We start from the raw sequence: 16123 nt of genomic DNA, 5'->3' as shown, positions 1-16123 counted from the left end.
CGTTGTGCTGGACACCAGCAACGAGAGGACTTTCGTCATCAAGTGCATGTAAATACTCCCCTTGCACCACGTGTGTTCTATGGGCTTCCTGCTGCTTCTGCCAGCTGGACAGACTGCGAGAGAGCTGGGGCAGCCTGGGGAAGAGAAGGCTCCTGAAGGGGAGAGCTCAGAGCAGCTCCAGTGCCTGAAGGGGCTGCAGGGAACCTGGAGAGGGGCTTGGGACAAGGGATGCAGGGACAGGCCAAGGGGAATGGCTTGAACCTGCCAGGGTTTTGCTGCCAAGGACTCATCCATCTCCTGCCTCCTGCAGCTCCTTCCAGTGTCTCATTAGGGTGAGGCTTAAGGAAGCTTTTGACAGCATTTTACAAGCATTAGCTAAGGACATGTTGTGACATCCCTGTGGGGTCGGGGGTTTTACCGTACCCGGTTCCATCCATACAGGCACCACAGTGGTGTTGCTTTTGCAGTGGGGGTTCTGATGATGCCCAGTCCTTGAGGGCAACCCGTGACTGCCGTTCCAGCAGCCTGCTTGGCAAATGTCGCCATTCCCAGAGGTTTGGGAGTGTCGACGTTATCCCGTGCCTGGGGACACAACCAATGGAAGTGTGAGATGATGTAAAGAGGCTTCTGGGGATTGGAGCATCCTTAAAGCCGAGCGGCTTTTAGGCCAGCTGAGGCTGTGGCTGTGGTGCTGCTGGTGGCCTGCTCAGTGTGGCGCCTGGAGCTTGTGTTTAACAAGGGTGTTTGTAGAGGACGAGAAGCTGCAATAGGGTGAAGGTGGGTTCTGCGCTGAGCTTTTACCTCGTTTCTTACCTTTATGGCACTTGGTGGCAGATTGGGATCGTGTTCAAGGCCAGGTTGGAATGGGCCTGGAGCAACCTGCTCCAAGGCAGGGGTTTGGAACTGGAGGAGCCGTAAGGTCCCTTCCAACACGAACCATCCCATAACCGTGATGTGAAAAGAGCGCAGGTGCTGGCGCTTGGGACAAGGGAGGGGAAGGCTCAGCCCTGCGGAACCCCGCTCCGTGTGGATGGTGACGCAGCAGATCCCGGGGGGAAGCGTGGTGCCGGGAGCTGAACGATGCCAGTGTTCCCTGCACCGCGGGGGCTGCCTTCACCGGGAGCACCGGCAGCGGCTGCCCCTCGTGTCTCACCCGCATAGCTCAGGCCTTGCATCACGGCAGAGGCGTTGCTGGGCTCGGAGATTCCTGAGGGCCGAGGACGTTGAGGTTCCTGCAGCCAGGAGTCACGCTCGGTTCAAAGCAGCCTGAACACCGCTGTCAGCTCCAGGGCTTGGGCAGTGCCTGCCCCTGGACGCCTCCGAGCTGCTGGTGCTGCCGACACCAGGAGCAGGTTTGTTTCCTCTTGAGCTTCTGCTCTTGGTCGGACAAGGGGCGATGGGTTCAGAGCGGGCCGGGGAGGTTCGGGTTGGAGATAAGGAAGAAGTGAAGGTGGTGGGGAGCTGGAATGGGTTGAACGGAGAAGCTGTGGCTGCCCCATCCCTGGCAGTGTTCAGGGTTGGACTGGGCTTGGAGCAAGCTGCTCCAGTGGAAGGTGTCCCTGCCTGTGCCTTTACCTGAGCCTTCCATGCTGGAGCAAACCCCGTCAGCTCATAAACTGCTGCGGTTCCAAAGGTTTTCCCCCGCGTCGTTGGGATGCAAGTCTTTGGTGAATTGGATGCGCTGCAGTTCCTAGTGGAGGGCAGCTCCTTGCAGGAGGTTGTGATGAGATGGATCCTCCTCATCTGGGGTGGCTCATCCTCCACATTGTGGTTCATCCACCATCCCTGCGCTCAGCCTCCCACCAGCACAGGGGCTCCACGGTGAGATCAGAGTGATCCACGGGAAGGAAGACGTGGAGAAAAGGCAAGAAGGAGATCAGGAAGAGCACAGCTCCATGGGGGGCTGGAAGGAAGGATCTGAGTTACCATGCCAAGAACATAAGGATTACAACCAGGGACCTGAAGCCTGAAGCCTTCATTCTGCAGTGACCAATCCAATGGATTATTCCCTTGAAATCAGGAGGTTTTCCAGGTTTTAAAGTGGAGCTGAATGGGAGGGAGAGGGAAGGAATGCGCCGCATCCCTCTGTCTCATGTCTCCGGTTTGGTTGCAGGGAGATGGCTGAAATGGGATAACTTCTGTCCATTGGAAAGCTGGTGATGGGGCCGGGTGTACATTTTGTATCATCCCCCTTCCCCAAACATGCAGCATTCCATGTAAACAGCCGCTGCCGCTCCACGGTGTCCGTGCCAAAGAGTTTTAGTGCCGGGGTGGGATAACAATGTGCAATTGTGTGATTCCCACCCGCGGGGTTGCTCAAACAGCAACCTCTTCCCAGACCCTGCTGGGAAGGAGGCACCCGCTTCCCCACACCGCCCTTGTGGTCCTCCATGGAATTCTGGGGATGTTCGTGCATGGGAGGCCAATCCCAGGTGTAAAAGCTCCCGATTCCCAGCACAGAGCCGCAATCCCAGCTTTCAGTGTGGGATATTGAACCCACTGAGGTGCTGGTGCAGGGCCTGGAGCACAAGTGATGGGGAAGGGCTGAGGGACCGGGGGGGTTCCGATGGAGAAGGCTCAGGGGGACCTGATCGCTCCCTACAACTGCCTGAGAGGAGGATGGAGCCAGGAGGGGGTTGGTCCCCTCTCCCAAGGAACAAGGGATGGGACAAGAGGAACCGGCCTCAAGCTGCACCAGGGCAGGTTTAGATGGAGCTGAGGAACAATTCCTGCCCCAAAGGGAACTTGGGAGGAGATTGGGGGCCTGTGTTCAAGGCCAGGTTGGACACAGGGGCTTGGAGCATCCTGCTCCAGTGGAAGGGGTCCCAGCCCACGGCAGGGGTTGGAGCTGGATGAGCTTTAAGGTCCCTTCAACCCAAACCATTCCAGGACTGTGCTGCAGCGAGCTTCCCGTTAGGAACTTCCCTGTTTCCATACCTCTTGCTGGTGGTTAGAGGATACAAATGTGCGGCTTCCAGTTAGGGCTGTTCCCTATGGTGGTGATGGGGCGAGAGCAGGAATTCCCTGCCCAATTCTGCTGTCTGAAAAGTCTTGGGTTTAGGCTTTGACAGTGCTGAAGAACGGCATTGGAGCAACAAAGCCAGGAAATTCCAGATTAAAGCGTGGCTGCTTGACTTGCCTGGGCTCCGGGAGTTGTGCGTTAGGGGAGCTTTGCCCCTCCTTAGGAATAATCCTGGAAAGAGGCAGTTTATGGCACCAGGAGCTTTGCCCGTCAGGAATAACCCCGGAAAGAGACTTTTTACGCTGGGACTCCAGGGAAACAAAGAGGTTTCTTAAGGCTCCCACCCTCAGCAGGGCACCCCCTCCCTCAGCCCCTTCCTTCAGCTGGGGATGAGGGGTTTTTCCAGCCGCTTTTGGCTCCTTGAGAGTGGCATTTTGATCCCAGCCCTTGACGTGCAATCAACCCAAGCTCCCGGAGAGCTCCTTGCCCGGTCCGGCTCCGGCTGTGCCTCGAGGAATGCAGAAAATCAGGATTTGGATGCCCAGCAGGAGCACACACCTCGGCATCGCCGCTCCTTCTGGTTCAGGCTTCAGGGTCACGGAATGTCCCTTGAGCCAGGCTGGGCTGGGGAAGCAGATCCCGAGGGGTGCATTCCTTTTGTCCTGCACCTGGGGGGTTATTGCCTGTAAGGGGGCTTTGGATGCAGGGCCAGGCCAAGGGGAATGGCTTGAACCTGCCCGAGGGGAGACTGAGCTGAGCTCTTAGGCAGAAGCTCTTCCCTGTGAGGGTGCTGAGGCGCTGGCCCAGGGTGCCCAGAGAAGCTGGGGCTGCCCCATCCCTGGCAGTGTTCAAGGCCAGGTTGGACACAGGGGCTTGGAGCAAGCTGCTCCAGTGGAAGGGGTCCCTGCTGTGGCTTTAGATGAGCTTTAAGCTCCCTTCCAGCCCAGACCATGCCGTGATTCTCTGATAGGCAGCATCTGTTAATTCCACCATTTGGGGCTTTTATTCTGCTCTGATTTCAGGGTGCTCAGTGGAGCCCACCCATGCTCCATGCAGAGATGAAAGAGAAGCTTCCTGCTGCCTCCCTGCTTCCCAAAGAAACCCCGTTCTTTTCCTTGCTACTTTCCCATCATTTTGGAAATAAAAGCTTTAACACCTTTGAAATGAGGAAGAAACCCCCGAATTTGCTGAGCCCTTGCTATACCCAGCAGCAGCAGCAGCATGACAGCCCCTTCATGCAGGGAGAAAGCAGCGAAAACTGGGCTTTTCCTCCCAGTTATCCATTGTTTCAGTCCTAAATCCCAATTGATTTGGGGGGGGGGGGTATTTCCCTTGCCATCCGGTAGCTCGGCTCCTGCCTGGTCTGGCTGGGGGGTTTTTGCTTTGCAATGTGAGCCGCAGGTGCCGTTGCTTTCATTCCTAGATTGATGCCGAGGTGCTGATCCGGGCGCTGCCGACCCCAAGCTGCCGGGAAGGATCCATGAGCCACGACCTCGGCTATGGACATCGTCCTGTCGGATTTTGTTCGCTCAACGGGGGCAGAGCCAGGACTGGCCAGGGATCTCCTCGAAGGTAAATGGGATTGGGAAGGGAAGCAGGGAGAAGCCAGGCGGTGGCTGATGGGAAGGGCAAAGGCGTTGGGAGAGGTGTGGGAGCTGCCGGCGGCTGGGAATGTGGTGCTGGAGCTATTAGAGCTGGGCCCTCAGCAGCGTGGCTGCTGACATTCAGCCTTGGCTTCTTGTTACACATCCATCAGGGAATGAGTTGCCAGTGGTTGGAAGGAGAACACATCAACCCGGAGCGCCGTTTCCTTTCCTTCATCCTCTCCCTTCGCGTGTGTTTGATGCAAGAGGCAAAAATGAGGGTTTCTTTTTCTTTATAGCAGCAATACCTCCACGAGGGCTGAAGGAATAGCACTAGGTGAAGGCTGCCAGTGTTTTGGAAGCAATATAGGGATAATTATACAGGCAAAACCATGCTTTTACTGGTATATCTTGTTCTGCTTGTGCTGGTGGTTTGATTGTGCCGATAGAAAGTGCTCTTTGGTGGGTGCCAGTGACCTCTCCTGGCAGAGCATCCCCTTAAAGCCCCACTTACACTGGGGCTGGGGGCTGCTCCCAAGCAGGACCGGTGGGTTTCAGGTGATGGAGAGTGCTGAGATGCTTCCTCCAGACTACTGGGAAGTTGCTCACTCCTGATTGTGTTTAGCTGGAGGCTGCAGGTGCTTCGTTTCCACCCTGTACTTAGTGATGGGAAGGGTAGAGGAGAAAGGACAGCAGGTCTTAATGGAGGAGCTGTAAACCTGCTCGTGAGCGTTGCCTTTGGGTTCATGTAGACAAAAGGGTGCTGAGTAAATACCGGTGTGTTGTAACGCTGGAGGACAGAAATGTTGCACAAGGAGCTCCCCATGAACTGGCTTCAGTGTGAGCTTGGAGCCCGGAGCCCCTCGTGTGCTGGGCTGCACCCCAGAGTGTGAGCTGCAGGGCAGGGAGAGGATTGTGCCCCTCTGCTGGGTGAAGGGGAGAGCTCAGAGCAGCTCCAGTGCCTAAAGGGGCTGCAGGGAACCTGGAGAGGGGCTTGGGACAAGGGATGCAGGGACAGGCCAAGGGGAATGGCTTTAACCTGCCAGAACAGGGGAGACTGAGATGAGCTCTTAGGCAGAAGCTCTTCCCTGTGAGGGTGCTGAGGCGCTGGCCCAGGGTGCCCAGAGAAGCTGTGGCTGCCCCATCCCTGGCAGTGCTCAAGGCCAGGTTGGACACAGGGGCTTGGAGCATCCTGCTCCAGTGGAAGGGGTCCCTGCCTGTGGCTTTAAATGAGCTTTAAGGTCCCTTCAACCCAAACCATGCCATGGTTCTATGATTTTGGGCTTGGTTTTCCCACCCTGTAATTACAAAGCAAGACCATACTTGCTGTCTTTCTTCCCATCACCCCTTTTCTTGTATAATACAGGTCATGTTTGTCCCTGATCCCAGCAGCAGCTGATGCTCCCACAGCATCCACACCAGCTCCCTGGTGCTGCCGCTCCGGATGCTGTAGCAAGAATGAAGTCTAAGCCCTGCAATCGTTGCTCAAATCCATGTCTTTAGGCACTTTGCTCCATCTCCCTGTCTCGGTGCTCGCAGCATCCTTTGGCAGCTTGGTCCTCTTTGGAACTCCCATTGGCTGTGCTGGGCTCAGGGCTTCACCCTTTCACTTTGGCAGCTCCACGCAGGAATCTGGCACGTTGTGGGGTGTGTGCTGTGGATTTGTGCTGGCTCCTGGGTTGAAGTTGCTCTGTTTCATCTCGGGGTTTCTAAGATTACCCTTTGGAAGGCACATTGAGGCTGGTGAGAGGAGAGGTTAAAGCAGATGTTGCTTCAAGCCCTGCCTCTCCTGCTCGCGCATGGGTGGATTCTTTTGGCTCCTTTCGGTGATGTGCTGCTGAGCTGGTGCTGTTTCTCCTGCAGCCTCGGTGGAGTTGACAGCTCCAGGGGTGGGAATGAGGGAAAACACGGAGATTTTTCGAGTTTGGGTGGGTATTAGCGAGAGCAGTTGGATAACAGAGATGTGGGAAGTGAATTACTCAGATGTGGAGTTGGAGGGGGATGCAGAATCATGGGATGCTTTGTGGCAAGGGACCTTAAAGCTCATCTAAAGCCACGGGCAGGGACCCCTTCCACTAGAGCAGCTTGCTCCAAGCTTCTGCTTCAAATCATCTGGGCTCTGGCAAGGAGAGCTGGAGCATCACATGGGAGACAGGCTCCGGGTCTCTCTGTGGTTGAACTGCTGGCTCGTGGTGTCCCCAGGGGACCTTGGTTTTCCTGCTGGAGGAGGGAACCTCCCTTTTCTCTCGTCCAAGCAGCAGCAAAACCTGCTCTGTGCAACAAAAACCTCCCTGAACACCCTGAGCCCCCTCTCTTGGCAAGGTCCTGCACATGGCTCAGGGCAATCCCAGGCACAGCTACAGGCCAGGAGGGAAGTGATGCAGAGCAGCCTGAGGAGGAGGACTTGGGGGTGTTGGTCCATGAGAAGCCTCCCATAACCCGGCTTCAGTGTGAGCTTGAGCCCAGAACCCCCCTGTGCTGGGCGGCATCAACGGGAGGGGAGCAGCAGGGCAGGGAGGGGATCCTGCCCCTCTGCTCTGCTCTGCTCTGGGAGACCCCCCTGCAGCACTGGGTGCAGCTCTGGGGTCCTCAGCATAAGGACATGGAGCTGTTGGAGCAAGGGCAGAGGAGGCCACGAGGATGAGCAGGGGCTGGAGCAGCTCCCATAGGAGCCAGGCTGGGAACATTGGGGCTGCTCAGCCTGGAGAAGAGAAGCTGCGTGGAGAGCTCAGAGCAGCTCCCAGGGTCTGAAGGGGGGTACAGGGATGCTGGAGGGGGACCTTCATCAGGGACTGGGGTGACAGGACAAGGGGTGATGGGTTCAGACTGGAACAGAGGGGGGTTTAGGTTGGATATAGGGAAGTTCTGCATATAGGGACACTGGAATTGAATGGAGAAGCTGTGGCTGCCCCATCCCTGGCAGTGCTCAAGGCCAGGTTGGACACAGGGGCTTGGAGCAAGCTGCTCCAGTGGAAGGGGTCCCTGCCCATGGCGGGGGTTGGAGCTGGGTGAGCTTTAAGGTCCCTTCACCCCAACCCAGTCTATTATTCTATGATTCTTGTGCTCACAAAAAGCACTGTAGGGTCCCTCAGACACGTCCTTTCCAGGTGCTGGTAGACACCTGCGTTGCCTCATGGGTACTGGGATCTATGAATCCCTTCAGGTGCCACCGCTCCGTGTGGAGTTCCCAAAGGCCAGGGGTTTTCTCCTTTCAGAAGTGGCTGCTGCTGAAGGTGGTTGGGGATTGCAGCTGCAATGGGGCAGCAGTTGTGCATGCTCCATCACTGACGCTCTGTAGCAGACAGTGACGTGGCAGCACGTTGAGTTTTCACCTCATGGGTCATTCTCGTGCCTTGGCACTGATTCATTCGTTCATTATAAAAAACCCCAACCAACCAACCAAAAATAGCCCCTTGACTCAAAAGGTGAAGCTTAAAATAACTTTCCATGTGGAGTCCGTCATTAAAAGCTGCCAGTTGCATCTCTCAAAAGGATTTAAATACCTGAGGAGCATATTTCCTTTAGGGAGTTAGACGTAATGGCTCCTTTTATTGTCCATGAGCTATCATCTAAACCGGTTGGTGGTTCATGTAGCTCTGGATGCGTCTCTGCACACACAAGGTGGAAAGCATCCAATAACCTGTGGCAACAGAGCCAGCACTTCCGGAGCACTTGAGGTTCCTGGTTCCCTCTGTTCCAGAAGTGCAAACCCTGGACAGAAATACAGTGAGGGTGGTGCTGCAGCCCTTGCTCCTGCTGGGCACCTTCCTGCTTCAAAGCAGACTGCACTAGGACTGGTTTCGACTGGAACTGGTCTCCAGCTGCCCGTAAGGAGGTTGTAGTGAGGTGCGGCAGCCTCTTCTCCCGAGGAACAAGGGATGGGACAGGAGGAAACGGGCTCAAGTTGTGCCAGGGGAAGTTTAGGTTGGATACCAGGAAGAGTTCATCCACCAAAAGGGTGCCCTGGGAATGCTGGAGTCACCATGCCTGGAAGTGCTCCCAGACCAGGTAGATGAGGCCCTCGGTGCCATGGGTTAGTGCTGGGGAACGCTTGGACCGGATGATCCCGAAGGTCTTTTCCACCCTGGTTGCCTCCATGACTGTGTGTTGAGGACGTGACTTTGCTTTCTCTCTTGCTACCTTCCCATGCAGGCAAGAACTGGGATCTGAGCGCAGCCCTGAGTGACTTTGAGCAGCTGAGGCAAGTGCACGCAGGCAACCTGCCCCATTCCTTCAACGAGGGACGCCCCTCTAAAGCCCCGGAGAAGGAGACGCCGCGGCCCGGGCGGCCGCCGCTGCAGCGGCAGGATGACATCGTGCAAGGTCGGTGCCACAGAATGGTCCGGAGCCATCCGATCTCCCTCCTGGTGCCTGGAACCCTCACATGCTGCAGCCATGCAGGGGTGCATCGGGGGAGCGTGGCAGCAGGTCGAGGGAGGTGATGCTCCCCCTCTACTCGAGCCTGGGGGGGCTGCAGCTGGAGTGCTGTGTCCTATTCTGGCCTCCTCAGTACAAGGAGCTGCTAGAGAGGGTCCAGTGGAAGGTCACAAGGGTCTGGAGCATCTCTCTGATGAGGAGGGACTGCAGGAGCTGGGCCTGGCTAGTGCAGAGAAGAGCAGAGAGAGAGGGGATCCCATCCATGCACATCAATAGCTCAAAGGTGGTACCAGCAGGATGGTGCCAGACTCTTCCCAGTGGTGCCCAGGGCCAAGATGAGGATCAGTGGCCATAAACTAACACACACAAGGAAGAACTTGGTGCAGTCAAGGGTGGCAGAGCCCTGGCCCAGGCTGCCCAGGGGGGTTGTGGAGTCTCCCTCTCTGGAGCCATCCCAAAGGCAGCATGGCCACGTTGCTGTGTGCCCTGCTCTGGGTGGCCCCACGTTGGACTGGGTGACCTCCAGAGCTCCCTTCCAGCGCTAACCCTGGGGTTCTGTGATCCAGCTCCTTGCAACCAACAGCCACGAGCTGAAGGCAGGGGTTTGATCATTGCTCCTGCACCATTCACGTGGCTTCTCCCCTTCCTCTTCCCTCAGAGAAGCGCCTGTCCCGAGGCATCTCCCACGCCAGCTCCACCATCGTGTCCCTGGCCCGATCCCACGTCTCCAGCAACGGCAGCAGTGAACATCTGCTGGAGATGCCCATTTGCACCTTCCAGCTGCCCGACCTCACCGTGTACACCGAGGACTTCCGCAGCTTCATCGAGCGGGACCTCATCGAGCAGTCCATGCTGGTGGCCCTGGAGCAGGCTGGTGAGTGCTGTGCTTTGTGCCAACGCAGGGCAATGGTGCCGGTGTGGCAGCGGTGCCAACGGGAGCGAGCCTGAGGCCACAGAGAAGCCTCCACATGGCAGGGCTGTGGCTCTCATGGGTGTTATTCCGTGCCTTTTCATAGCGTGGGGCAAGGGTTGAGTAAGAGCTTGCTGTGCTTTGCCTGCAGACACTGAATGTGCATAAACTGTGGGTGTCCTCCTCACAGGTTGCATTATTTCATCCCCACCCTCAGCTTCCCGGTGCCCTGCGCCATCCCGATGGCGTTCCTGAGAGAAGGAGGGGAAGAAATTCCAGCCTAACACACACAGTGGCTCATTGCAAACATTAGGAAGCGATTCCAAACGTTTCAGATGGATGATGTTTTTATGTGCTGCTTCAGTGCAGGAAATGGCTTTAACCTGACAGAGATGAGCTCAGAGATCTTCCCTGTGAGGGTGCTGAGGCGCTGGCCCAGGGTGCCCAGAGAAGCTGTGGCTGCCCCATCCCTGGCAGTGTTCAAGGCCAGGTTGGACACAGGTTTGGAGCAAGCTGCTCCAGTGGAAGATCCCTGCCCATGGATCTAGATGAGCTTTAAGGTCCCTTCAACCCAAACCAGGCTGGGATTCTATGGAAACTCTTCTGTTTGCCTGGGAAGGAGCTGCCTGACGAGTGCAGGTGGATTTGTTTTCCAACCTGCTGGTTTCCTCCTGGGTAGTTGCTAAGTGATCTCTGAGTCAGATGCAGCTGGTGAATGGGTGCCAGAGAGAACCTAATCCACATTCCCTGGCCAGCTTCCATGGGGTGGGCAGCGAAAGAGCTGCAGGCAAGATGTCAGGAGCTGTTACACCTCCTCTTCCCGTCACCGATGCACACAGGGAGCTCTTCCCTCTGAGATAACATACATTCTTGCTGCCAGATTTTAGCCCTCCTCCTGCTCAGGTGGTGCTGTAATGTGTGCTCTCATGTTTTGGAAATGAACACTTGATCCAACCGCTCTCATTACAGCAGCGTTTGCTGCTCCTCAGTGTGTCTGATGCAAAGAAACCACCCTGCTCCACACCCAAGCTGGATTCAGGGAAAGAGGGAACTGGGAACTGGGCTTTTTCATCCATGCGCTGGGGAAGCTTCATGTTAAAGTCTCTTTGCATGAGAGAATCACATCCTATGGAATCACAGACCGGTTTGGGTGGGAAGGGACCTTAAGGCTCACCCATTCCAACCCCTGCCATGAGCAGGGCCACCTTCCACTAGAGCAGCTTGCTGAAGTTTGGTATAAGTGGGTGTTTCTCTTGATTAAAGGGGTGTTCTGCATATAGAAACTGTTCCCATCGTCACTCAAAGTAGTAGGGTTTGAGTGTGGCGCTGTGATCTACGGTGGCTCCCGTTACTCAGTTAGTACACACTGTCCTGAGGAGATTAAACCAGTGTTTTATAGACTAATAAATGTTGAGATCTTCTCTCCCGAGATCCCTTTGCACCACTGTGGCAGAGTGAAGTGGCTGTAAATTGTAATGGCAGCCTCTTGGAAAGCTTTGAGCAGGCTGAGCTGGATGAAGAGGTCTTGGTGGAGCTGAGACCTTGGTGTTCTTTGTCAGAAAAGCGGACGGGTGAAGCCCAGCCCTGTGTTTTGAAGCTGCGGAGTGGTTTCTGTCTTGTTGCACGTTTGGAGGAGCAGTGCCTGAGCCTATTGGGGGAAACAGTCCAACCCCTGCTCCAACATCTCCTAGACCCAGTTGCTCCAAACCCCATCCAGCCTGACCTTGGGTGTTTCCAGGCTTGGGGCATCCACCACCTCTCCGGGCAGCCTTTGCCAGTGCCTCCCCACCCTCAGCAGGAAGAATTCCCTCCTCCTATCCAGTCTGAGGGAGCGTTTTGCCAGAGCAGGATTCCTGGTTGTAAACTGAAGAGTTTGATGCCTTTGCCTTGGCTCTGAGCTCAGGCTTTCACCCCAGGCTCAGGGCCCCTTCACAAGTCCCCCAGGGTATTGGCAAGAAACGAGCTCCGTGCTTCAGCACGTTTAATGACCATCTGCAGGGAGGCTGCTGACAAGTGCTGAGGTGGAGATCAGCTTCCCTGCGGGAATGGCATGGGAGCAGCAGGCAGCGGGTTCCTCGTTCCTGGGCTGGACGTGTGCCGCGTCTCGGAGCGGGCGCTCAAAGCCATGGGTGCGTTGGGAATGCATCACCCAGGCTTTGAGAAGCTTTCAGGCCATGCACGAGCAGAGGCACGTGTGTACACGTAACCCCTCTCATCTTACCTCCCTGGCATCCACATAGCTTCACCTCTAAGTCATTGGTTGGACTGGTTCCTTGCAGCAAGAGAGGTGAGTCTGGGTCCACCTTGCTTGGACAAGCGGGCAAAACCTTCTTGGAAGCTGGGTGCTGGGCTCCGCTGGACCATTGCTGCGATGCCTTCAGCCCCTCTGCTGTCATCCTCAGCAGCAAGACCAAGAGGCTGAGTCCTGGCTGCCAGGAGGGAGATGACCAAGCTCTGGGCAAGCTGAGCATGGCCATGGGTTGCACGGTTTGGGCAGGCAGAGCAGCAGCAGGGCTGCTTGGAAGCTTTTGATTCCCATCCTTCCTAAACAGGGCAGAAAGCAGCTGCTGATGGAGTCAATCGAGCTCTTGGCACTGCCAGATCCTGACGCAGAAGCGTTTACGTTGTCTTCAGCAGAGATGGGCTCAGGATTAGAGATTAGAGGCAACCTCTGCCTCCTTCATAAACTGATAATAGGTGAATCATCTCCTTTTGGGTACACGAAACAAGCTCACTTCAGCACAGATGCCACCTTTGCCAGCTGCTTTCCTCTTCCAGTCGCTTCTGAAGCCCACTTCTAGGTGCCCACTTCATCCTGCTCCTCCTGTGACTGAGGTGTGGGGAGGAACCGCAGCCACTGCCCATAGGTTGTGGTGGGTGTTGGTGCTGGATCTGTCACGTCAGCACGAGGAGCACAGGGCCAGGTCATCCCTGGGAATGCTGCCTTCGTCACAGTTACGGTGCTGGGTTCCCTGGTAGCCTTAGGGAAGCCATTTGGGTTGTGGATGAGTCAAGCCGCGGGAGGAGCAGCGTCTCTGTTCCTTCCCATGGCCATGACCTATTTCCATGGTTCCTGTTAGAAGGCAGGGCAGTGTTTGACCAAACACACACCTTGCTGTGCTGGTTCCTGACCTCTGCGGGGACAGACGCATGAACTGTAGCAAAACTGGGCCCCCAGAGAGTCACAGCATCAACCGGGTGGGAAAAGAGCTGCGAGCTCATCCGGTCCAACCGTTCCCCACCACTGCCCCATGGCACTGAGGGGCTGTGAACCCTTGCAGGGACGGTGCCTGCAGCCCTGCCCTGGGCAGCCTGTTCCAATGCCTGAGCACCCTCTGGGGCAGGAATTGTTCCTCAGCTCCATCTAAACCTGCCCTGGTGCAGCTTGAGGCCGGTTCCTCTTGTCCCATCCCTTGTTCCTTGGGAGCAGAGCCCAGCCCCTCCTGGCTCCATCCTCCTGTCAGGCAGTTGCAGGGAGCCATCAGGTCCCCCTGAGCCATCGGAACCCCCCAGGTCCCTCAGCCCTTCCCCATCACACTGTGCTCCAGGCCCTGCACCAGCTCCATTGCCCTGCTCTGCCCCGCTCCAGCCCCTCAATGTCCCTCTTGTAGTGAGGGGCCCAGAGCTGAACCCAGGATTTGAGGTGCTGGGTGCAGAGGAGGCCTCTTGATGCTGGTGGATGTTTCCAGGTGTGCACAAGAGCGTTCACCAACCTCACTGCTCCATCACAGGAGCATCCTTCGTGCTCCTCAGTCCAGTTCCTTTCCTCATAGAGCTTCCAGGCCTTGCTCCCGATAGCCCCATGCACAGAAATAATGGTGGTTGGAATACTCGCAGGGGCCTTCCCACTGCCTCGACGGGAGCAGAACGTTCAGAGCAGGGTCTGGGGAATGCGATTGCTTCTGAGCTGGCTCCTCCTGTGTAAGTGGAGCTCTGCCCCCGTGGCTTTGCCGCGCTGGGGACCTGCAGTGTGACCGCACTGCAAACAGCAGATGCCTCCCCAAGGTGTGTCCCCTCCACATGGCTCAGCTCAGCTCAATGGGACCTTGCACAACCCCCACGGCCCCAGCCCGGCCTGGAGCTGCCCCTGCCGTGGGGCAGAGCAGGGAATTCTGCAGGAGCAGCACAGAGCAGAGCGGCCGAGCGCTGCCGCCTGCAGCCTTCCCGTGCCTTGGCTCTTGTGCCACGCTGCTGTGCTGCTCGCGGTGCTCCTCTGGCCTCGTGCCCCTCGGCCCGAGGCTGTGCCCGGGCCGTGCCAGGAGCTCTGCCGAGGGAGAGCGGGCGGCTTTGCCGAGCAGAGCGGTTGTCCTGAGCCTGCCCTGGGCCCTGCAGCCCCGGCGCCTTCCTTTCCCCATGCTCCGGGCACGGAGCCGCCTGCCTGCAGGGAGCTTTGCTGCTCCGTGTCTGCCTGTGCTCAGGGAGCCTGCAAAACAGGAGTCCTCTCTTTGGGTCTTCTGCAGCTGCCGTTGCTGCAGTGTGCAAACCATTGTGAGCAATGCTGCGCTTGGGAGCAGGGAGACGTTCGTTAGGAATCATAGAATCATGGAATGGTCTGGGTTGGAAGCGACCTTAAAGTTCATCTAAAGCCATGGCAGGGACCCCTTCCACTGGAGCAGGGTGCTCCAAGCCCCTGTGTCCAACCTGGCCTTGAACACTGCCAGGGATGGGGCAGCCACAGCTTCTCTGGGCACCCTGGGCCAGCACCTCAGCACCCTCACAGGGAAGAGCTTCTGCCTAAGAGCTCATCTCAGTCTCCCCTCGGGCAGGTTAAAGCCATTCCCCTTGTCCTGTCCCTGCATCCCTTGTCCCAAGCCCCTCTCCAGGTTTCCTGCAGCCCCTTTAGGCACTGGAGCTGCTCTGAGCTCTCCCCTTCAGGAGCCTTCTCTTCTCCAGGCTGCCCCAGCCCAGCTCTCTCAGCCTGGCTCCAGAGCAGAGCTGCTCCAGCCCTCGCAGCAGCTCCATGGCCTCCTCTGGCCTCGCTCCAGCAGCTCCACATCCCCCTGGTGCTGGTGCCCAGAGCTGGATGCAAGTGGAAATGCTGGGAAAGGGCTGGTTTTCTGCACGAGCCATTGAAATGCAACTTGTTGGAAGCCTGAATTGCTTCTCCCAGCCAAAATAAGCTGCCTGTTGCACGGGATCTGCTGCAGGATAAAGTCACAGCCAAAGGAGGCAGAGCTTGGGTTTGAGGGCACAGCAGAGAGAGACAAGGCTGGGTTGGGAGTTCAGAGTCCTAATTCAGCCCAGCTTCATTTCCTTGATGAATGTTTAACCTCCAGCCACACGGTGTTTGATGCTAATTTTCTTCCCTGCTCCTATTTTTAGATGCTCTTGGCTTGAATGACTGCAAGTGCCTTTATATTGCCAGAGCTGTTAGACTGAAATGGCTTCAAGCGCTGTCACTTTGCGTTTGCATTGGTAAAGCTGCTGGCATCAGCAAAAGGCCTGGAGTGTGGTACCTACCCCAGGAGCAGGGGACAATGAGGTGGCTTCATTCGGGGGTTGGTTAGAAGAAGAAGAAGAGGAAAAGAGAAGCAGTTAGTAATGGGAAAGTTGTTGAGCACCGTTTGAGAGGCACTTGGAGGTGTTTGCAGCCTGATGGCTTTGGAATAAGAGGGATTAAGTCAGAGAACACAGAGAACATCTCCCCTCCTTGTTGCTTTGCTCCCACCTTGCCTCCCTCCTTCCTCCCGCCCCAGGATGGGTATGGAACTGCTCTTCCTCTCTTCATGTGGCCCACCTGCAAACTAAGCAGGTTCCATCCTCGCTGGTGGCTTTTGGGGGTGACAGGGCCCTGTTGTGATGCTCTTAATGCTTCCACAGGTCGCCTGAACTGGTGGGCAAACGTGGATCCCAGTTGCCAAAGGCTGCTTCCCCTGGCCACCACCGGAGACGGGAATTGCCTGCTCCACGCTGCCTCCCTGGGTAAGCTTGGCTTCCAGCCCTGGTTCACTTCAGACCTGCTCACACACATCTCCCTTCTCCGGCTGAGCCTGGGAAGGACCCATCCTTTAGGAGCAGCGTTTCCCAGCCATTCCTATGGGAAAGCGGGATGCTGCCGCTCATCCCAACCGTGGCAGCTGTAGGTGTGCGAGCGTTCGCAGTGCTCAGGCTCTGTGGGAGGGGAATGGCTTGAAGGAACCAGGCTGCTGATGGCCTGTGGGCTTCCAAAGCGCAAGTTTCCCTGGATTCCTGGAGGAAACGTGCAGTGACGGAGCCACCCCTTCCCTCCTCTTGTGTGCTGGAGTTCCAAGAGCCTGGGTTCATCTCCCCGCCTTCATCTTGGCACGTGTG

The 16123-nt window shown here is 56.8% G+C and overlaps 1 protein-coding gene across 6 annotated transcripts in view; it reads left to right on the top strand.

Annotated features, from left to right (window-relative positions):
* The window catches only part of OTUD7B (OTU deubiquitinase 7B), a 30770-nt gene that overhangs the window by 5114 nt on the left and 9533 nt on the right, over positions 1-16123 (top strand). For 5 of the 6 annotated variants that reach the window (XR_013958537.1, XR_013958538.1, XR_013958539.1 and 2 more), the window contains exons 2-5: positions 4386-4534; positions 8698-8868; positions 9581-9796; positions 15653-15754. Coding sequence is in view for 2 of the 6 variants with exons in the window: in XM_080634980.1 (XP_080491106.1) it covers positions 4462-4534; positions 8698-8868; positions 9581-9796; positions 15653-15754 (562 nt within the window). In the remaining 4 variants the exon portion in view is untranslated. Of the gene's footprint in view, positions 1-413; positions 1353-4385; positions 4535-8697; positions 8869-9580; positions 9797-15652; positions 15755-16123 lie in introns of those variants that run through there. The other variant, XR_013958540.1, reaches the window with a different exon arrangement.

This window comes from Psittacula echo (assembly GCF_963264785.1).
Source record: "Psittacula echo genome assembly, chromosome: 26".
Lineage (NCBI taxonomy): Eukaryota > Metazoa > Chordata > Aves > Psittaciformes > Psittacidae > Psittacula > Psittacula echo.
The sequence above is the reverse complement of the archived record's forward strand: the minus strand, read 5'-3'. Positions and strand labels throughout refer to the sequence as shown.